Source organism: Chiloscyllium plagiosum, unplaced genomic scaffold, assembly GCF_037043375.1.
Source record: "Chiloscyllium plagiosum isolate Xiang-an unplaced genomic scaffold, Cpla_swu_hap1 HiC_scaffold_19, whole genome shotgun sequence".
NCBI classification, from domain to species: Eukaryota; Metazoa; Chordata; class Chondrichthyes; order Orectolobiformes; family Hemiscylliidae; genus Chiloscyllium; species Chiloscyllium plagiosum.
The window spans coordinates 17,496,869-17,519,792 of NW_028270157.1; the positions used below are offsets into that span (position 1 = coordinate 17,496,869).

The 22,924-nt window shown below is 39.7% G+C and overlaps 1 protein-coding gene across 13 annotated transcripts in view; it reads left to right on the forward strand.

The window, feature by feature from the left end:
* cep290 (centrosomal protein 290) overlaps positions 1-22,924 on the forward strand; it is a 155,660-nt gene that overhangs the window by 66,892 nt on the left and 65,844 nt on the right. For all 13 annotated transcript variants that reach the window (XR_015760383.1, XM_087997062.1, XM_087997057.1 and 10 more), the window contains 11 exons: positions 531-704; positions 2,699-2,810; positions 6,118-6,320; positions 9,050-9,201; positions 9,442-9,553; positions 11,791-12,246; positions 16,461-16,625; positions 17,004-17,111; positions 18,951-19,085; positions 20,963-21,232; positions 22,319-22,426. Coding sequence is in view for 12 of the 13 variants with exons in the window: in XM_087997062.1 (XP_087853188.1) it covers positions 531-704; positions 2,699-2,810; positions 6,118-6,320; positions 9,050-9,201; positions 9,442-9,553; positions 11,791-12,246; positions 16,461-16,625; positions 17,004-17,111; positions 18,951-19,085; positions 20,963-21,232; positions 22,319-22,426 (1,995 nt within the window). In the remaining variant the exon portion in view is untranslated. The remainder of the gene's footprint in view (positions 1-530; positions 705-2,698; positions 2,811-6,117; positions 6,321-9,049; positions 9,202-9,441; positions 9,554-11,790; positions 12,247-16,460; positions 16,626-17,003; positions 17,112-18,950; positions 19,086-20,962; positions 21,233-22,318; positions 22,427-22,924) is intronic.

Below are 22,924 nucleotides of genomic sequence, written 5' to 3' on the forward strand. Positions count from 1 at the left end.
AGAGACTCTCAAAAAAAATTCTACTCGTCTGTCTTATTTTTAAGCAGTGACTTCCACTTCTAGATTTTTTCCAAGACAGAACATCCTTTCCACTTCCATACTGTCAAAACCCGTCAGGAACTTAAGTGTTTCTTCACAGCTTATTAATTGCCAGCTTTACTTTGAGCTGTTTTTGTATTTTAATATGATTAGATTAGATTCCCTACAGTGTGAAAACAGGCCCTTCGGCCCGACAAGTCCACACCAACCCTCCGAAGAGCAACCCACCCAGACCCATTCCTCTACATTTACCCCTGACTAATACATCTAACACAATGGCACCCAGAGGAAACTCATGCAGACACAGGGAGAATGTGCAAACTCCACACAGACAGTTGTCCAAGGCAGGAATTGAACCCAGGTCCCTGGCGCTGTGAGGCAGCAGTGCTAACCACTGAGCCACCGTGCCACTTCCCTATAAGTACAGGGTATCTTTTTTACATTATAAGTGTTTGTGGTGTTTACCTGTTTGTTGATCAATCTATTTCTAGGACATGGCTAGTTTTAAAATTGCTGCATTGCAGAAAGCTTTGGATGAAAGTGTACCTATATCAGCCCTGGAACGAGCTAATAAGCAGCACAATGAACTCACAGCTAAGTATAGGGATCTGCTGCAGAAAGACAACCTATTGGTCCAGAAAACCACTGATCTAGAGCATTTGGAGGTAAGCAAATGTTGTAAATTTAATTAATCAGAACTGAGGTAAGTTATTTTCACTTTTGTTTCTTGAACATTAAGGGAAACAATCACTTGATAGTTCAGAACATGAAATTGCTGAAAAGAGAGACATATTGCCAGAGCCTCTCATCAGGACAAATGCAAGAATGCCTAATTGCAAACATTTGCAACATGTTAAACAACAGGAGAAAGGGGTGCTGATTGTTTGGCAAGAAATTTTTAAAAACTGCCGATGCTGGAATCCAAAGTAGACAAGCAGGAGGCTGGAAGAAAACAACAAGCCAATTGTTTGGCAAGTCAATTCTAATTGGCCAGAGCATTAGGGAGCTATATGGTCCCCATGCTCCATTGTAATTTAAGTAATTTAAGAAAAGCACCAATGCTTGAATGTGTTCCCTTGTGTGTAGAGAATGGATCCTTGTGTATGAATATCTGTTGATTATAATGAGCATAAATAAACCATATTATGAGCTTGACTAATTGCTGTTTGAGAAAGTGAGGACTGCAGATGCTAGAGATCAGAGCTGAAAAATGTGTTGCTGGAAAAGCGCAGCAGGTCAGGCAGCATCCAAGGAGCAGGAGAATCGACGCCTCGGGCATAAGCCCTTCTTCAGCCGAAGGTGTCGATTCTCCTGCTCCTTGGATGCTGCCTGACATGCTGCGCTTTTCCAGCATCACATTTTTCAGTGCTAATTGCTGTTTGATGTGATTTTTTGATTAGACAGCATTTCCTAAACAACCCTGAAAGTGCCAATAGCTAAGATGATTTGCAAGTTAAAGTAAATCAGGCAGGGACATAATGTGACTCATTTCCTTTTAGTAGAGGCAACAGACACTCTTGCACAGGGACCTGTTTTTTGAAAACAAAAGGAGTATATTCAATAAAGCCAAAATACTGTAAATGCTGATAGTCTGAAATACACACACACAGTGCTGGGGAAGTATGTCTTGCAGCATCTGTGGAGAAAGAAACAGTTCATGTTTTGAGTCCAGTGTGACTTCTTCAAGCCTTGGTTCCTATTTTAGTTACCTGGAACCTTGGTGAGTCTGTGATGTTCTGTTCTTTTCTCCATGTCAATTTGAGTTGTCTTGCCTCAGACAAATCAGCAAGCATTTCCCTCATTGTGTAAATTGTTGCTGTCAACTCTTGTACTTATGCTAATGAATACCAGATGAAAATATTTCTCTTTTCAATAACATAGGTAAAGGTGTATGAGCAATATGTAAAGGGCATTGCTGTTGCAGTATTCACATATTGAAAACATATTGTTTCGGAAAATAAGATGAGAGGAGTTGCTTTTTACATTTTTGTGCCCTGTATTTGGGAAACTGAACCTTTCAGTAAGTGTTGTTTTTAAGTAGTGGGGTAGATGTTGCTTTTACTGTCTGACTGTTAAAGAAAGGAATGGATTGGGAGCATCACCCAGTTGTTAAATACTATATGTAATTATCCTTCCAAGTGAGCATATGAAATGAGAGCAGAAGTAGACTCTTCATCCCTCAAGCGGGCTCCGCCATTTTATACGATCATGGCTACATTTCAAATTCCCATCTACCTTGGATAACCCTTGATTCCCCTGACAAGCACGAATCTTCAACATCTACTTTAAAAGTATTCAAAAATATTCCATTGATTTAAATGCTTCTGTTACTATTGTGCAATGACTTGATTGATTTTCTTTTTTGCATTCCACAGAAGAACAAAATATTGTACCCACTACTGGTCAAACACTTTAGGAAGGATCTGAGGGTCTTTGAGAGGATGCAGAGAAAGTTTATCAGAATAGTTCAAATCATGATTTGAACACATTTCTGTATTCAGAATAGACTACAAAGACAAAGCTATTTCCTATTTGTTTTTGGACATACTGTTCAATACTACTAACAGTTGAGATACTGGCAGAGATGTTAGCAATAAGGAGGGTTTCAAAGCAAAACAAAAGGATGAGTTCAGTGTGTCACAGTATGTTTTTCTTTCAGGGTGAAAATACAGTGCTACGCGAGCAAATCAGAGCCTTAAACAAGGAACTGGAAATTACAAAGGAAAAGCAGCACACATTGGAGCAAGCCTTAGAAGAAATAGAGAAGCTAGGCAAGTATCATATTACTGTGACAAACCCAATTTATTTCAAATACAAGTATACATCCATGTTGTAAACATGTTATATGTCTCCTGTTTAATTTGATGTTTACTATTTTGCATTTCTGCAAAACCTTAATTTTCCTGTTATTATAATTTGATTTTGAAATGTTGGCAAATGGGTAGGACCACACTTGTTGCCTATCTCTAGATGTCTGAGACCTTTAGGCACTGCTGCCCTTGTGAGGATTGTGTTGTTGCAATCGTGATGTGGAGAATTCTAAAATGGTAAGTTGTCTTGAAATAAATTCAGGAGGTGATAATATTTCCACAAGGGATTCTTTCTCCTGCTGATGAAGTAGATACTGCTGTTACTGGAGAGTAATAATAGTGGGCGGCACGGTGGCACAGTGGTTAGCACTGCTGCCTCGCAGCACCAGAGACCCGGGTTCAATTCCCGCCTCAGGCGACTGACTGTGTGGAGTTTGCACATTCTCCCCATGTCTGCGTGGGTTTCCTCCGGGTGCTCCGGTTTCCTCCCACAGTCCAAAGATGTGCAGGTCAGGTGAATTGGCCATTTTAAATTGTCCGTAGTGTTAGGTAAGGGGTAAATGTAGGGGTATGGGTGGGTTGCGCTTCGGCGGGTCGGTGTGGACTTGTTGGGCCGAAGGGCCTGTTTCCACACTGTAAAGTAATCTAATCTAAAAAAATAACTTGGATGAGTTCTTATAAAATATGTTTGTTGTCCTGAAAACTGGCAGGGGAAGATCCAGAGGAGTGAATTGATCAAAATGCTGTGTCCAGCAAGCATAGTGTTGAACTTCTGGAATGTTATTGTGGCTGCAATTAATTGTCATAGAATTGTCTCATGGGTAGGACCAGCTTTTTGAATGAGTATTATGTCTTTTCCTGACTCTCTCAGCTATTTCTCATAACATTGCACAATGTTTCTCTTTAAATATTCATTTAATATTCTCTTGAATACCTCAATTGAACCTGCCTACGTCACACTTCCAGCAACTGTATTCCAGACCGTAAATTACTTAGTTAATGAAAAGATTATTTTCTTACATTGCATTTGTTTGTTTTGTCAATAACTTTAAATCTGCCCTCCCCACCCCCACTCCCACCTCCGTTGTTGAACCTGCAATGAATGGAAACTGTTTCTGCCTTGCATCTCATCCAGGAAAACAGTCCCAATTTCTCCAATCAGTTTTCATTACTGAAGTTCCTCATCCCTCGATCTATTCTTGTAAACCTGTTCTGTATTCTCAAATGCGTTTATATCCTCCTGGAAGTCTGGCATGCAAATCTGCACACACTCCTCCAACTGAGGTCTAACTAATCATCAAATGTGTTCAAAGTCTAATCAATGATGACCCTTAGACACTGTGCATTGAATGTCAAAGGCAGTGATTGTTTGCGATTAAGGAAAGGAATGTAAGACAAGTCAAAAGAGGTTGTGGTGGTCTGATGGTAACACCACTGGACTTTTAGTCTGTTAACGAGGACCATTGTTCTGGGGGCATGAGTTCAAATCCCACAGTGGCAAATGGTAAAATGTTATCAACATCATGGCATAATGGTAATGTCAGTGGACTAGAGATTCAAAGCTCCCAAGCTCATGCTATGGGTTCACATCCACCTGATGGGGTTTAGTTGAATAAGTCAGCAATTCAAAGCTAATCTCTGTCTCATAAGAAATTATGTTAAATGATGAGGTTGTTGCAGTGCAGTGATATCTCTGAGCCAAGAGCTCAGGGTTCAGCTGTTTCAGAGGTATGCAATAACATCTGGTTGATTAGAAAATATCTATGACAAGTGATAGACAGAGGAAAGTACCAGTTTATTCTGTTTGTCACACATAACATGTATTCCTCAATATAAGCAGAATCCTTATAGCCTCCTGCAAGAGGTGTAAAACTGTATGAATATTAGTTGAGCAAGGATCCTGATCCCTATTGTGATTAAAACTCTCCAGGTGACCAATGATTATCTTTGTAGGTCATTTGTTTGGCATATTGCTTGCCACTTGCTAGCTCAAATCTGTATGTTACCAGATTCCGTTGTAGCCCAGCATGGGCTGCCTTATTATTTGTGGAGCTAAACATTATTCGTTTATCAGCTGTTGCACTTGTGTTCTGGAGATCCAGTGGCTCTGCAGGAATAAGGGCCATTAGAGTAACAGCTAGGCTATTTAGGACTGAGATGAGAGGGTGGTGAATCTTTGGAGTATTTCCCACCCTCACCACCAAGAAAGATGTGGAGGCTCTGTCGTTGAAAATGTTCAAAAAAGAGATTTATGGTTATTAAAGACATGAAACAATATGGGAATAATGTGGGAATTGGCTTTGAGATAAAGGTTCAGCCATAATCCAGTTAAATAGTAGCATACGCTTAATGGTCTGAATGGCCCATTCTTATTCCAGTGCTCCAATGGAGCATGGAATTAACTTTGGTGAACTAGCCATTAGTGAGTAGGCATTGTTTAATGACACCCCATCACTAACCGGGTGGTGCTGATTTGGTTCAAGCTACCTAGTTTCTTATAGGTACTTAACATTACTAGGAAATGTTCTAAACTATCAGGGAAATGCCAGTTTTGTAGCTCTTATTTGTATGGCTTGACTATGAGAGCAACTATCTTCAACATTCTGACTGGGCTCCTGTCAGGGCTAGTATCTTTGTGGGTATACTCAGATGCTCAAATGATATGAAGTAAGCCAGATTGGACATGGGCTTCTAAGAAAGTCTGGATCAAAGGATGAGCTGAGTACAACCATCTAAGGCTCATCAGAGTTGACGATGTGGATGCTCATGGCATGCAATACCACCATTCTTGACTCTGCATGTACGATATACAGAGGAACCTCAATTGTCCGAAGGACACGGACAGGAGTATTTCATTTGGTTAATTGAATTCCGGATAACTGAATGCTGGATAACATAGTTTAGCCGAGCAACAGGACCTTGCGACCCTGCCAGAAAATCCAATATTCCGATAATCGAATGCCCGATAATCGAGGTTCCTCTGTATAGGGCCTAATTAATTGATTGCAATTTATTGTACTGCAGATTAGATAAATTCTATTATGTTGAAGGCTCAAACAATACAGTGGCAATGTCCCTACCTCTGGGCTGTACAGTTGAGGTTCAAGTCCCACCTCCCCCAGTCATTTATTATAATATGTCACATTAAAACTATCAAAATTCTAATATGTTTGAGCGTTCGTAATAGATAATACTTCCATGTTTTCTGTTCTGAGCTAACTTATAAACCTAATAAAAGCAATTAAGGGTTTTGGTTTTATTTTTGGAGGACCAACTGCCATGGATAAAGAAACAAAAGCAATTACCAACAGTGAAATTGTTTCCATCTCCAAGAAGATTACCATGCTGGAAATGAAGGAACTAAATGAACGGCAAAGGGCAGAACATGCTCAGACGATGTACGAACATGTGCGTGACACGCTAAAGCAAGTTGAAGAACGAAACTCTGAGCTTGAATCCAAATTCTCTGAAGTATGTTGCACTTTTAAAATATTTGTTTGTGGGGAAAATCAGTTATAATAAACTTGTTGGCATTCTGGTTAAATGTTGTAACAAACTACCACATGGTATGAAAATTGTTTCAGAGAGCCATTGTTAGCGCAATTGTCCAAATGTCTTTCCTCTGTATTGTAAAATTCTGTGATTGCATACATTTTTATTCCTTTACATTTGTTGGTTGTGATAAATTTTTAATAATCTGTTGATCTGTTATCGGGCAATCGCTCGCTGTTTCCTGACAGTTCAGGAACAAACTTGGTGATCAGTAATTTCCAAAAGTATTGTTCAATTCATTCTTCGGTTGGTCCTGTTTGTTAACTGGTAGTCTTTTCATACCTGAGCATTTTATCATGTAATCTTTATTGTTTGCATAAAGAGTTGTGGCTTCTACTTACTTGTTCTTTAATGAGATTTGCTCTATATACATTTTTAAGATGTGACATTCTATAGAGCACAGGCTACGTAAGAAGGTAACATATGAAGGAGCAGTAGTAGGCCATACTATCAGTAAGATCATAGTTGATCTTCAACGTCAATTTCACTTTCTCTTTAACTTCCTCTATTCCTTGATTCACTTAGGGTCCAAAATCTCAGCACCGAATATACTCAATGAGTGACCATCCACAGTTTGCTGGGGTACAAAATTCCAAAGATTCAGACTTGTTGAAAGAAGAATTTTCTCCTCATCTAAAACATGACTGTCCCTTATTGTTGTATTGTTGTGGTATTGGACTTTTTGCTTGCTGGCTGAAGAGCCAATAAGGGACTTGTGCTGGGTGTGTTTGGAGGGTATTGAGGTAAATAAGGGTGAGTTTTCTGGGTCTGTAAACTATACAGGGAGTTGGTCTGCTGTGTTGGAGAATCATGGTGGGCCTTCTAATCAACTCACCTCCTTTCCCACCATGGTTCTCTCATACCATTCAGAATCTTTCAGAATCCACTGCAAACCAAATCTCTTATTTAAAGATGTACTGCCCTTGTAAAGTCACACATGTTCAATGTGCATTTGCAAGCCACGAAGATGCACAGGTCAGATTTTCCAGCATCCACATGAAAATGCAGCCCTAGCAGTTTGCAAAGACAATGAAGCCTCTGAGTTCAGACTTTAATTTATAGCAAAGAGTCTGGTTTCCATTTGGCAGATATTTTAATAGCACAATAACCTTGTTTCACTGATAATACTCTTGTAACTTGGAAGTCACATTCTGGGCAGTTAAGTTCATAGTCAAGGCTGACACTTCAGTATGGTATTGAGGCACTGCAGCACTGTCAGAGGTGCAGTTAAACTGCTATCCTGTCTATCCTTTCAAATTTAGGATATAGGATTTAAAATATCCTATAACACTGTTTGATGTTATCCTCCATGTCCTAGCCAATACTTATTCCTCATGTTACAAAAACAGATTATCCAGTCATTATAATATTCCTGTAAGTGGGAACTTGTTTGCAAGTTGGCTGCTGTTTCCGATATTTCCACAGTGAATGCATTTCAAAAGCACTCCATTGACTATAAATGCTTTGAAACAGACAATCAGATCATCATTTATTTCATTTTCTTTTTTATATTTCTAATATCTCTAAAACAAATTAGCTCACTTTTGTTTGGGTAACTATGCTGTGAGCAAAATGGTTGTCCCATTTTCCCTAGATAATAATTTTTAACAATACTTAATTGCCTATAAGCTGTCTTAGAATTCCCTAAGCTGGATGAATGTGAGTCTTTTGTCTATTATCAAGACATGAAATTTATTCTGTCTAATGCAACAAAGTTATTGGTAGTTTTGTGTTTCATTCCAGGTTGCAAACTTGTGAATCACTTTCCTATGAAATTTTCCTTACATTCAGTGAATGGGATATAAAATGGATGTTTGTCTTTTTTATTGACATGTCCATTTGGCAGTAGTTTTCTTGTTTTTATTATCTATTATCTACAAAGTATGCGTTGGTAGTATGATGGAATACTCTCCACTTACCTAGATGGGTGCTACTTCAACAACACTCATGAAGCTTGACCCCACTGGGGATAAAGCAGTCTGCTTAATTGGCAACCCCATCCACCATCTTCAACATGCACACTCTTCACCATCAATGCACAGTGGAAGCAGTGTGTAGCATCTACAAGATGTACTACAGTAACTCACCAGGGCCCCTTGACAATACTTTCCAAAATGTGACCTTGATCATCTCAACAGATAAGGGCAGAAAATACATGGGAACACCACCGCCTGCAAGTTTCCCTTCAAGTCGCTTACTATCCTCACTTAGAAATATATCACCCATTCCTTCACAATTGCTAGATTAAAATCCTGGAACTCTTTACCAGCACTCAGAGGATAGTGTGTGTTTGAAACAACTTGCCAGAGGAAGTGGTGGAGGTGAATGCAATTTGCAACACTTAAGGCATCGAGATGGGTTAATGAACAAGAAGGGGTTCATTTTTGGTTCATATGTGCCAAATGCTGGCAAATGGGATTAGATCAAATAGGGATGTCTGGTTGGCGTGGACGAGTTGGACCAAGGGGTCTGTTTCCATGTTGCATGTCTCTGTGACTATCGGGATTCAAGAAGGCAGCTCTACCACGTCCTTCTTCAAGACTTTTGGGGATGGGCAATTAATCCTGGCCAAGTTAGCACGTCCACATCCCAAGAATGAATAAAAGGGGGAAAATAATTTAATGTATTCTCTCCTGCTTTTTTGCCAGGTAACCAAAATAAATCTGGAGGCCCAGAGAGTGGAACAAAACCTAAGAGATGAGTTGGCCAACAGTGTAAGCCAAGCAGTGAGTAATGCAGACAGGAGCCGCATCACTGAACTGGAGAAATCAGAATCTGAGTTAAAAGTTGAGGTGTCCAAGTAAGTTAATAGTATTGTAAAATGAAATTTTGTTCATTATAATTTGAATTAAGAGACAGCAAGTTGTTTGTTGACATGTACCCTCCATCCCCAAATCTTTTTTTGCGATCATAATTTGAAGAGTGGGTATGTATGGACATGTCTTAAAAGGGACTTCCCAGAGCAAAACAACTTTGAAATGCATTCATATTTAATGTAAAGAAATGATAACAATATTTGTGGAATGCTCTTATCCATCAGGTTAAGAGATGTTGCAGATGTAGCAAAAATGCAAGTTGCAGCCTTGGAAGCCCGCCAGCAGTCCAGGGAGAAAGAGGTGCAGGCACTTAGGAAGCAAGTACTTGATTACCAGGTTAGGGCATATTTCGCACTTTTACATTTTAACAAAATGTTTTTCTTTAAGAGGCATATTAAAAATGTTATTGGTCAGACTTTACGCTAATATTTTAAATTGCCACTGAGGGATCTTCAAAATAAATAGTGATTTAATTAGTTCAGGATTTCTCTTTGCAAATAAGATGCTTTTGCAAAATACTGATAAAAGTGTTAACCTGTGTTATCTTTTGATAGCGCTTTGTGATTACAACGTTTGAGTCGATTGCAGAAGGCTTTTAAGAGTTGGTTTATTTACATGTTGCATACTATAACTTCACAGTTTATGTAAAAGCACAAAGAGAGCTATACTTCAAACTATGAATTAACTTAAGAATAGAGTGCTTGACTGGTCCAGTGTTCTTCACTTCAAATCTCACATATGAGAATTTTAAAAGAGTGTGCCACATCATCCACAAATGCCTCCCATTAAAAGAAATTAATGAATTTTACATCAGCTTGATTATATTTGTGAATTTTTAACCATCATTAATTGCTGTAATTTTAAAAAGATTTTCATTCATGGAATGTGGGTATTACTGGCTGGATCAGCATTCGTTGTCTATCCTTTCATTGCCCAAAGGGCAGTTGAGAGTCAACCACATTGCCATGGGTCTGGGATCACACATTGGCCAGACCAGATAAGGATGGCAGATTTCTTTTCCTAAAGGATATTAGTGAACCAAATAGGTTTTTCCTGACAATCAGCCTTGGTTTTGTGTTCATCATTAGACTTATATTTCCAGATTGTTATTGAATTTAAATTCCACCATCTGCTATGATGGCATTTGAACCAGGTATTTAGAACATTGCCTGGGTCTCTGCACTGAAAGGAGTCTAGCGATAATATCACTAGACCATCGCCTCACCCGAGTTCAAAGTCTCATCTAGTTCACTAGCACCCATTTGAAGAGGTAATCTGTCGTCCTTACCCAGTCTAACTTGCTTGTGCCTTCGGACCTATCACAGTATGGCTGACTTTTAACTGACCACTTAAGCAAGCCGTTCAGTTCTAGGGCAAACAGGGATAGGCAACAAATGTTTACCTAGTCAGAGACATCTGGATTCCATGAAAAACTTTTTAGAAGTTCTTAGCCCATGTGAGAACATGAAAAATATTGTACTAGATAGAGACACTTTAAATCTATCTTAATTTGTTCAGAATTTAGCAGGGTTACCTTTGTGTTTCAGTGGGCTTTCAGTACTTACCAAATGTAGTTCAAATAAATTAAAGTTGTCTCAATTTCTGTTAAATCATTATACACAATCACACATTCCAGAATGATTTGGGATTTATTTTTGTCATTTGTACATTATCAGTGATGTGTTAAGGGACCTTTACATGTTTTTTATTATTGATTTTATTGATGGGTTAATTTACCAATGGAGATAAAAGATAACCTTCACACGATATAACTGTGTACATGATCTATGTGTTTGACACTGATCTTGGGTCTCTACAGTGCACAATCCCTATCACTAATTTTCTTAAGCAAAATGCTGCAGTTGCTGAAAATCTGAAATAAAATATTGGCAAATTCCCAGCAATGCAAATGGCAACTGTCGGTGGAAAATGGAATAAATGTTTTGCTCTTAGTGGAGAGATTGAAGATGCTGGAGTTATTCTTCATAGAGAAAAGAACATTTGACAAAATTCTTTGCAATCATCAAAGTTTTTGATATAATAAAAAGGAGAAATTGTTTTCAGTGTGCAAAGGTTCAGTAATAATACAGGGAAGTTTTCTGGTATTAAGTAAAAGCAGTGGGAGCAGCATGAAGAACACAGAGATTCTTTTGATCTAGAATGCATATTTGAAACAGTCACAAAAAAGATTCAAAAGTAACTTTCAAGAGGAAAATATAAATAACTAAAGGGAAAATATTTATTGAACTGTGGGGAAGAGCAGAGGAAGAGTTCCAGTTAGACACCCCTTTCAAAGAATCTGAACAGGCACATAGAGCCAATTGGCCTTTCTCTTTTCTGTGTCATTTTCCAAATCTAGCTCGATGTCTATTTCGGATGAATTCTTCCATTGCTGGTGTATGTCCTGTAGAGGATATTCCAGCGTTTGATTTTTTAAAAATTAACATTCTTAAACCCCATGAACATGAAATCATCAAAATAAATTGCTAAGAATTGCTCAAAATGTCAGATTGCCCACTATCGACTATAGATTGTCTATATAAATATCTGTTCATGATATTCTTCTCATTCAGGCACAGTCAGATGAGAGAGCTCTCATTGCAACATTGCACCAACACATTATCGCGTTGCAGGTGAGTGAAGCCACTGCTGTTAGCAAGCTGCAGGCATTTGCAAGCAAGCTGCAAAAAATGGAGGCCTGCAACCTGCGGCTGATGCAGAAACTGGATGAGAAGGATCAGACCCTTTTCCACACCCGACTAGAAGGCAAGAACAAGGCTAAGCACCTGCGGCAAACTATTCAATCCTTGCGAAGGCAGTTCAGTGGAGCCCTGCCTCTTGCACAGCAAGAGAAATTCTCAAAGACTATGATGCAGCTACAGGATGACAAGATGAAGATCATGCAGGATGTTAAACGTTCCCAAGAGGAGAGGAGAGTGGCAGAAGACAAGGCATTGGAACTGGAACTGAAGCTGAAAGGGCTAGAGGAATTGATAGGATCACTAAAGGATGCAAAAGGAGCACAAAAGGTTGGAAAGTTTTAAAACTGAATTTTGTCTTAACATATGATGAACTGACAGACTTCTCATGATAAAACAAAGAATTACGAGTGCCAGAGATCTGAAACACAAACAGAAATTGCTGGAGAAACTCAGCAGGTCTGGCAACATCTGTAGATAGAAATCAGAGTTACCATTTTCAGTCTGCCATTCTGAGAGACGTTGTCAGACCTGCTAAGTTTCTCTACCAGTTTATGTTTTTGTTTCAGACTTCCTGTGACCTTGCTTTTGGGAAGTCAGTTTTTATAGTCAAGTGTGACTGAAAGTAACTCTGACTTTTACACGAAAGATACAATAGATCCAAAGTGATTACGGACAGCATTGTGCTAACCAGTATATTGGAGATGATGTGGGACATTCTTTAAAGGGATTAGATTCCCTACAGTATGGAAACAGGCCCTTCGGCCCAACCAGTCCACACCGACCCTCCGAAAAGCAACCCACCCAGACCCATTTCCCTCTGACTAAAGCACCTAACACTATGGGCAGTTTAGCATGGCCAATTCACCTAACTTGCACATCTTTGGATTGTGAGAGGAAACCGAAGTATCCAGAGGAAACCCATGCAGACATGTGGAGAATGTGCAAACTCCACACAGACAGTTGCCCGAGGCCGGAATCGAACCAGGGACCCTGGTGCTGTGAGGCAGCAGTGCTAACCACTGAGCTACCAATCCCGCCTGATACAGGCAGGAATTGTGGAATGGTTACAGTAGAGAAGGACGCCATTGTCCCATCATGATTATTTCAGCTATCTGAGAATTGGTGCTAATTTCCTGCCTTTTTCCTACCTACATATTGTTTCTATTTAAATAATCATCCCATGCCGCCTTACTAAAATCAATAATTCTACCCACCATATTTAAATAAATATTTAACAATCAAATGGCTACAATCCATGAAGGATGCTCTTTGAGCAGAGAGAGAAAACCCTGCTCCATCTTCTGTTTTGCCAGAGTTGCAACCTCTTCCACAATCCCTGAAATCCTTGCTAAAATCTTCATATTCTCTCTGCTCAGTACGCCCAAAGTCCTTCACCAGGTCTTTACTGGCCTGGGAGCAGGTTCAGCAGTATCTACTACCAAGCTCTGGGACTGAGTGTGATGCTGGAAAAAGCACAGCAGGTCAGGCGGCATCTGAGGAGCAAGAGAGTCAATGTTTCGGACATAATCCTTCATCAGGACTGGGTTACGCTAGAAATGTCGACTCTCCTGTTCCTCGGATGCCACCTGACCCTTGCTTTCTCCAGCATCTGCAGTCCTCAATATCTCCTAAGCTCTGGGTATGCCAGACTGCAAGAGTCACCAGTAAATCTGACTATTTGGCATCTCTGAAGGATAGGATACTTTCCCAGTGAATGACAAAACCCTACTCTGCCCTTATTATTACCATCCACAGATATATCAGTGCAGGTAGATCTGTTGTTCTTTGGTCGGTTTTCATCTGCCTTTTTAGTTGGGTTACAAGTTGTCAGCTACCTGTAGAACAAAATCTGACTGGAAGATTACCAAGGGTAGCACCTAAATATTAAAAATATTTGATAAATCAAAAGATAGGAAGGTTGGAAAGGGTGGTGGGGAAGCTTGGTTAACTAAGGATGTCAGTATAATTGTGAGAGATTACCTTGACCTGGAAAAGCAAGCAATCAGTTTGGGCAGGATTGGGAGTTAGGTATTACAGGTAGTTATTTATAAGAGTAATTTCTAGGCTCCCTAACACTAATTACCTTGGTGTATCCTAGAAAAACTATTTGGGGATGTAAGAAAAGTACCACAATAATAATGGGTTATTTCAGAATATTTGTAGATTAGGCAAGTCTGAATGGCAAAAGTAGCCTGGGAAATTAGTTCAGAGGGTACTTTTAAGATGGTTTCTTAGGATAGTGTGTTTCTTAGGATAGGTTGGACGTACTGGGCAGAGAGAGTTTGAATATTTTAGCAAGGATTTCAGGGGTTGTGGAAGAGGTTGCAACTCTGGCAGAATAGAAGACAGAGCAGGGTTTTCTCTCTCTGCTGAAAGAGTATCCTTCATGGATTGTAGTCATTTGATCGTTAAATATTTATTTAACCAAGGAGCCAAGCTATCCAAGAGCTGATAATGAGCAGGATGACAGGATTAATTGATAAAATCTTAGTGAAGAAGCCTCTAAGTTACAGTGATTGTAATGTGATTGAATTTCATGTTCAGTTTGAACGAGAATAATGAGCCTAAGATTAGTGTTTAAATCTGAATCAAGGTAATCATAATATTGTGTGATAGCAAAAGTGAAAACTAGTTAAAAAACTAGCTTAAAGAAAGGACAGTCGAAATGCTGTGGCAGACTGAAGTAGAATTTTAATAATTCTCAGCAAAGATTTATCCCTGCTTTTTTTTTGAGAACGATACATCATCCATGGTTAAATAGAGAAATGAAGGATAGAAACAATCTGCAAAAAATTAAAAACCAGCAAAGAATAAATTTTTAAAAGGGAGAAAATAGAGTACAGAGGAACCTCGATTATCCGAACAAGATAGGTGGTCACTATTTCATTCGGTTAGTTGATTATTCGGTTAGTTGATTCAATGCCTTTCGTCTGGGGCTGGGAGTTTTCTGTTCAGTCCGCGATCCGTTCAGGAGACGAGGCAGCAGCACACCGCGCGTGAGCCCCTGCCCGCCCCTCAACCCTGTCCAACACTGAACCCCCATGCACCCCCGCCCCTGCCCCCACCCACCCCCCTGACCATTTTGAAGAACACCTCTACTCAGTCCACAAGCATGACTCTGACCTTCCAAGGACCTGCTATTTCAATGCATCAGCTTGTTCCCATGCTCTCATACTCTGTCCTAGACCTGCTGCAATATTCTAGTAAAGCACATCATAAGCTGAAGAAACAACACCTCATTCTTCACTTAGTCACTTAATGCTCTTCTAGTCTCGACATTGAGTTCAACAATTTCAGACCATGAACTCTTACCTTTATTGTACTTTAACAAGATGAAACAGGTCAAATGCTACAGGAATCACTGCTAGGGCCTCAGCTATTTGCAATATTTTGCAGTGGCCTGGTTGAACTGGTACATGAATCACAAAAAGTTTAGTATGCAGGTACAGCAAGTAATTAGGAAGGCAAATGGAATGTTTGTGTTTATTGCAAGGAGGAACGGAATATAAAATTGGGAACATTTTCCTGTGTGTTCAGGTCCTTAGTGAGACCACATCTGGAGTACTCTGTACAATCTCAGTCTCCTTATTCAAAATAAAATGTAGTTAGATTAGAAGTTGTACATTTGATTCATTCCTGAGATGCATCACTTCACCCATGGGAGTGCCTACTGTAGTTTAAAAGAATGAGAGGTGATAATGTTGAAATATGTATAATTGAGAGAAGTGCAACTGAGATCATTACCAGATTATTCATTATCCTATTGAATAGCATACTCCTGCTCTTTGCTTCATATGTTCCTATCGAAGTCTTCAGGTGAAATGGAATTAGGGTGCAGCGTATAATTTTTAAGACTTGAAGATCCCGCTGTTGGACTGGGATGGACAAAGTTAAAAATCATACTACACCAAATTATAGTCCAGCAGGTTTATTGGAAGCACAAGCTTTCGGAGTACTGCTTCTGTTGCAGCAACCGCCTGATGAAGAAGCAGCGTTTCAAAAGTTAGTGCTTCCAAATAAACCTGTTGGACTATAACCTGGTGTTGTGTGATTTATAATTTTTAAGTTATACTTTATTTATTCCACATTATTATTAATATTAATATTAAATAATATTATTAATAAATAGTAATACCACTTTGGCAAGATACGGAAATATGGAGACTTGATAGTAGACCTGATGGTCTGTATTGCAAAGAAGCTGCTATATTCCAGACATGCTAAAAGATGCAGTATGAAACGACCACTTTGCCATCAGTTGATGGGGATGATTGTAACTTAGGGAGTTTCCATTCTAAATAACAACATGGGAATTTATAGGGAGAAGTTGATAGCAGGTGCAAATTGAGTAAATTCTGTTGTAGTTGTTAGTGTTAATGCACTGAGTTTGTTTGAGGAGTTGCACATTTGACAAATTGGCTGACAATTTGTACAAATGCCAATTTAAGCAATGGTGTTTTCAAACTTTTGATTTTGCATGTTTTTCCAGTTTTAATTATCATAAATTTCCTGTGTCATTATGTTCACTTTATTTTCAACAGGTAATTGAATGGCACAAAAAAATTGAAGAGCTCCGTCTCCAAGATCTCAAAACAAATCGATGTATAAACAAGCAAAAAGAAGAAATAACTTATTTAAACAATGTAATAACTGATCTGGAGCACACCATCAACAATCTAGAAGAAGAGACGGTTCAACAAAACAAGGTGAGCATCATCAGTCCGTGACAATCATTTGCATTGTTAGACCACAAAGACCACTTCATCCGTCTGGTTCACTTGCCAGTTACAATTGTACATAATCTCAACGATCGCTGGCAGTTAGTCCACAACAGGTCCAGGCATGAACCCAATAATACCCTGACGGTAGTGAAGAATTTGGGAACCACAGGTTCAAAGTCGCCTGTTTTTCCCAAGGAGGCTGCAGTCATAGCTCAAATTACTCATAAGATATCTCAGAATGCTGTTTTTTTTTTAATTTAAGCTAATTTCATTTGAATGAATCAATACTAACTGCTTTCACCAACTTCTTAGGAAACCTATTACATAGTTTGACCATTTGCTTTCTTTACCCAATTCCAACAGCTCCATGAAGAGCGGCAGATAGCATGGGATCGCAGAGAGTTAGAACTACAACATCAGTTGGATATGTATGAACATCAACATAACGAAATACTGAGTGCAGCTCAAAAGGTGGATGTGTTCTTTGGCTTATAGACGATGCATGTAAATTTTAGGATAGGGTGAAAATTGCAATGACTTCTTCAATTAATCAGGTCAAAATATTCTGTAAGTGAGAGGATAACATTTTAATGTAATTTCCAGTGACATTACTCAGGATAGACCTTAGAATGAAACAGCACAGGATGCCATTTGGCATACCATACCCTGGTGTGTCTTTGAAACACTAGTTGCACTCTTCTGCTCTTCCCTCATAGTCCTGCAAAGTTTCTTTTCCAAGAAAATGCCCCTTTCCTTTTGAAAGTTGCTATTGCAGCTGGTAACACCACCCTAGCAGTCAGTGAATTTGATTAGATTAGATTAGATTAGATTACTTACAGTGTGGAAGCAGGCCCTTCGGCCCAACCAGTCCACACCGCCCCGCCGAAGTGCAACCCACCCATACCCCTACATTTACCCCTTACCTAACACTACGGGCAATTTAGCATGGCCAATTCACCTGACCTGCACGTCTTTGGACGTGGGAGGAAACCGGAGCACCGAAGGAAACCCACGCAGACACGGGGAGAACATGCAAACTCCACACAGTCAGTCGCCTGAGGCAGGAATTGAACCGGGTCTCTGGCGCTGTGAGGCAGCAGTGCTAACCACTGTGCCGCCATTATGGATCATAAAGCTTGCTACTTAAAACTAATTTTCATCCTCCTCTCATTCTTTTGAGAATTACTTTGAAATCTGTCTCCACTAGTTATTGACTCTGCGAGCAATTGAAACATTCCTCCCATTTACTCTATTAAAGCTGTTCGTAATTTTGAGTATAAAGGGCAGTGCCAAATCTGTTGTTCACATAGGAACATACATTATGAATTAGGAGAAGAGGAAGGCCATTTGGCTTCTTGAGTCTGCTCTGCCATTCAACGAGATCATGACTGATCAGTTTGCCTTTAGAATTCCCAACTACCTCCACTAGCCTTTGACGCCCTTGCCTAATAAGAATCTCCACCTTAAAAAAATTCAATGATCCCACATCCATGGCCCTGAGAAGCAGAATTCCAAATGAATTTACCTCTGAGAGAGAGAGAAAAAAACTCATCTGTATCTGAAAGGAAAAACCCTAGTTTTTAAACAGTGCCTGCGAGTTCTGGACTCAATCACAAAAGGAAACTTCCTTTTCATGTCCACTTTGTCAGGAACCCAGGACCATTCAGGATATTCTACATTTCACTTGAGACACTCCTCGCCACTGTTCCTTCTCAGCTGCAAGCTGCTTTGGGTTTCCCCACATGGCGATCAGCGTTGACCTGTGATTTAAAAGATAGCACCCATGCATGACCTCAGAGGCCCACACAACCAGCAACAAATTTGGAGGGATCGCCTTCCCTCACACTTCTAACCTCTAGTGGAAACAAGCCGAGTATATCCAGCCTTCCCTCATAACACAACCTGAATATTCCTGGTAGCATCTAGTAAACTTCCTCTGAATTGCCTCCAACACATTTACATCTTCCCTCCAATAAGGAGACTAAAACTGCACGCAGGATGTGGTCTCACCAATCCTCTGTGTAACCAAAGCATAGCATCCATAGTTCCTCTTCTAATAAAAGATAGCATTCTACTAGTCTTAATTATTTGCTGTACAGCATGCTAACCTTTTGTGACTCGTACCGTAGAAAACCTAGATCCCTCTGCATCACATTTCCTTTATTTTCTTAAAAATCTCAACAGATTCCTATTGTGGTAGAGCATTTGAACAATAGAATATGCTTCTAATGTGGTAAAATCTGTCTTTAATGCTTACAGTTGTGTAATGTTGTCCTTTTATGTTTACTCATCACATTCCATTCCTGACAGTTTGAGGAAGCGACTGGCTCCATCCCGGACCCCAATAAACCACTTCCAGAGCAGCTAAATGTAGCTCTGCAAAAGATCAGAGAGCATGTCTTCATAATTCTTGAAACACAAGCAACCTGCAGAACTCTAGAAGAGGTAAAAGAAATGCTGAGAACCATTAATTTGCAATTTTAAAATGTCAATAAGACATGCAATAAATGATTGTGCTAATATTTTATTGGAAAGACCATGGAGTGTAGATTCAACCTTCTGACACTCCCTGCCTAAACTTGTTTACTTTGCCATCTGCCTTCCCAGTATGGTGACCCCTAAGGTTCTGTTCTTGGTACCTTCTTATCTCTCATCTGTATGCTGTCCCATTACAACATCACCAAGAGCACCACAACAGTTTCCACATGAATGCTGATGACACCTTGATCGCTTCACTATCTCTTAAAATAGTGGATAAGCAGAAATTTGCTCCAACCTAATTTTTCTGGATGGAGACAAACATTTTGAATTTCATCTGATGAAAAACAGTGGAAATGGCATGTGTGGCATTGTCTAGGATGAAAGTGTGGGAGTTCTATATGAGTTGGGATTTATGCAGATTGGAATTTAGAAGGTTAATGAGGAAGGAATTTGAAAGGCTAAGTCCTTAGGTAATGAAATCATGAATAAAATACCCTATGGTCTGTATCCCTTTGTTTGTTATGTTCTGCCTGTGCTGTTGCAAAACAAAACTTTTTTATTGTACATAGGTACATGTGCCAACAATAAATCAAATCAAATCAAATCAAATCAAATCAAATAAAGCAGTCACCCATGGTGAGGTTAAGGTAGGCTGGTGTAGACAGTTTTTTCAGAAGTGGAAAAAGATGCTGCCGCTGATGGTAAGCATATAGGGTTTGAACTTTGGAGTAGCCTGTCTATATGTTTTCCCATTTTATTTCGTATATTATGTGTGATAGAAAATAAATAAAAATATAAAGCAAGTTAGAAAATGAAGTGGAATGCACACTGTAAAAAGGCCCAGATTTTCCGATGGCCAGGTAATTGTTTCAGCAGTGTAGATGGGAGTTATATGTTGGTGCTGAGTGACTATTCGACTATTCAACTGAAAGCCTCCCCCCCCACAATTAACCACAATGTCTACCTCACCTCTCCCTGCCCCCCCCCACCCTCTTGCCCCACCCAGTACACCTGCCCAAGATCCTTTATACCTCAGACCATGGCATAATAACCACCTCCCGTCTGCTGAGGATGCAACATCCTCAGTTACCGAGAGCTGATGCCCCTCACCCCCACACCTGACACCCTTCTATCCCTGAGACCCAACTCCAGGACTCTAATGCCACTGGACCCAACACCACCACACACATACCCCGCCACCACCCAACTATTCCCCCTGCCTTTGTACCTGACTCCCTCTGGAACCCGACACCCTCCCTACCTCTGCTTCTTCACACCATACCTGACCCATCCCTTTCCCGCCCAAGCAGACCAGGTAATTGCTACCCATTCCGACTTGCACTAAATACTCCAATATTCACCTAAGATTCTTCCCACCTAAACCAACTGGCATCCTGATTCCCTACCCCCTACTCACCTGTCGTCTGCCTTTCCAGCACCTTAATTTCATGTTCAAAGTGGTTGTCAGTGATGCTGAACCTTTAAGTCACAGACTCGATAACTGACTGCTGTGAAAAGGGCATGTTGCCTTCTCCTGTCAGAATCTCCTGTCAGAAATGTGGAGCCCTCTCTTCACATTTTAAAAAAAAAGGAGCAGTGTGACTATCTGAGTGCCATTCAGAAAATCTCCAATAACTCACTAGCATTTGTAAACTTCATCCAAAAAATAGCTTGTTCTTTTTCAAAACAAAATAAGGGTATGTTAACTGAAGAAATGTGGCGGAAGTTTGGAATTGATTCAGAAACCATTTCTGAGATCCTTTTTAACTTTATGTACAATCCTTAAGTACATGATATTATCAACATAATACGATTTGTTAGTTCAACTAATCTCTTTACAGAAACTTAAAGAGAAGGAGGCATCTCTGTGGAAGGCAGAACAGAATGTGCTATCCCGAGACCAAGTTATAAATGAGCTCAGACTTCGACTACCAGCTACGGCTGAGCGTGAAAAGCTGATGGTGGACCTTAGTACTAAGACAGATGATGATACGGAAAGTAGGAAGGCCCTGAAAGTAGCTCATCAAACCATTGCTAACCTGCAGGCTAGGCTAGACCAGAAAGAGGAAGTCCTACAAAAGTACCAGCAGTTACTGACAAGAGCTCACCAGGTAAGGAAAGTTACATTGTTGTAAGGAAGAGCAAACTTTCAGTTGTGTATGGACCTTTTTGCATCCTCTGGCATTCCAAAATGCTTTATAACCAAAGAAGGCTTTTTGAAGTGTAGTCGCTGTTGTAGTTAGGAAATGTGGCAGCCGACTTACACACAGAAAACTCCCACAAACAGCAATGACCAGATAATGTGTTTTGGTGATGTTTGTTGAGGAATATTTTTTGGCTAGGACATTAGTTAAAATTCATTCTCTCTTCTAACCAGTGCCAGGAACAATGTTCCCCTTTATTTACAATCTATTCATTTTAATTTGAAATATCTTCAAATTCTTTTTGTGACTATATGGTACAGTGTCTTAAAGCAGACAAACTGACAGAAGCCTTCATGATACCTTCCAGGTAACCATGTGATCTCAAGTTCTCATTGCACACATTAAACATTAACCGTGATCCTTGAAGATGGAGGGGATCTCAATTTAACATAGGCTATAAGAAAGAGATGAGAAACAGTCAGAAATGTGGCTTTTAAGTACTTGAAAATTTTAGGAAGATATTTGGGTCTGTAGTGATTATGACAGCAATGAGATACTGGAAATATTTTTGCTGGAGAAGAAGGCACACTTACAATTATGAATAATTTTGAAACGATGAACAAGAAAAGGAAGTTCCCGCCTGGTGTCAATGAGGCAGAGTTCTCTGTTAAATTGTTGCAGAGTAGGTGCAGAGATATTGGAAAATATTTACTTACACAGTATTAATGCAGTAGTTGAAACAAGAGGTCATTAGACCTTTTCAAGGGGAGATAGGCATTCAATGAAGGAAATGATGCATGGTTATGAGGAGAGAATGTGGCAATGGCATTAATCTAACAAAACGAAAAGCAGTGGGCTGAATGCATTCTTTCCCTTATTTAAAACTGTTGTGGTTCATTGGATAAGCAGGAGAGAAGAATCAAGTTTTTGTTGGAAATACTCAAACTTGGGTTCTGTTTCACCAAAACCTTATTGACGAAGAACCAGGAACAAGAATTCATACATAACTAAGTCATATAGATTACTTATCCTTTTTTTTTAAACACTTCACAGGACCGAGAAGAAATTGCAAAGAAACACGCGAAGGATCTTAAAGCCTTGCACCTGAAATTGGATTCATATGCAGATGCATCACTGAATAAATTTAAACAATCTGCAGTGGTTAGTTTAACCCTTCATATTGCTTTTTTTCTGTAAAAATAACTAAGTTCTGGATGTATGTTTGCTCACTGAGCTGGAAGGTTTGTTTTCAGACATTTTGTCACCATAATAGGTAACATTGTCAGTGAGCCTCCGGTGAAGCGCTGGTGTTACCTCCCGCTTTCTGTTTATGGGTCTTGGTTTCTTAAGGTGGGTGATATCATTTCCTGTTCTTTTTCTTAGAGGGTGGTAGATGGGATCCAAATTGATGTGTTTATTGATGGAGTTCTGGTTGGAATATCAGGCCTCGAGGAATTCTCATGCATGTCTCTTTTCGCTTGTCCTAGGATGGATGTGTTGCCCAATCAAAGTGGTGTCCTCCTTCGTCTTTATGCAAGAATACGTGATAGAGATTCGAGGAATAGGGAAAGAGAACACTTAAATGCGTGGCTACAGGGATGGTGCAGGAGGGAGGGATTCCGGTTTTTGGATAACTGGGGTTCTTTCTGGGGACGGTGG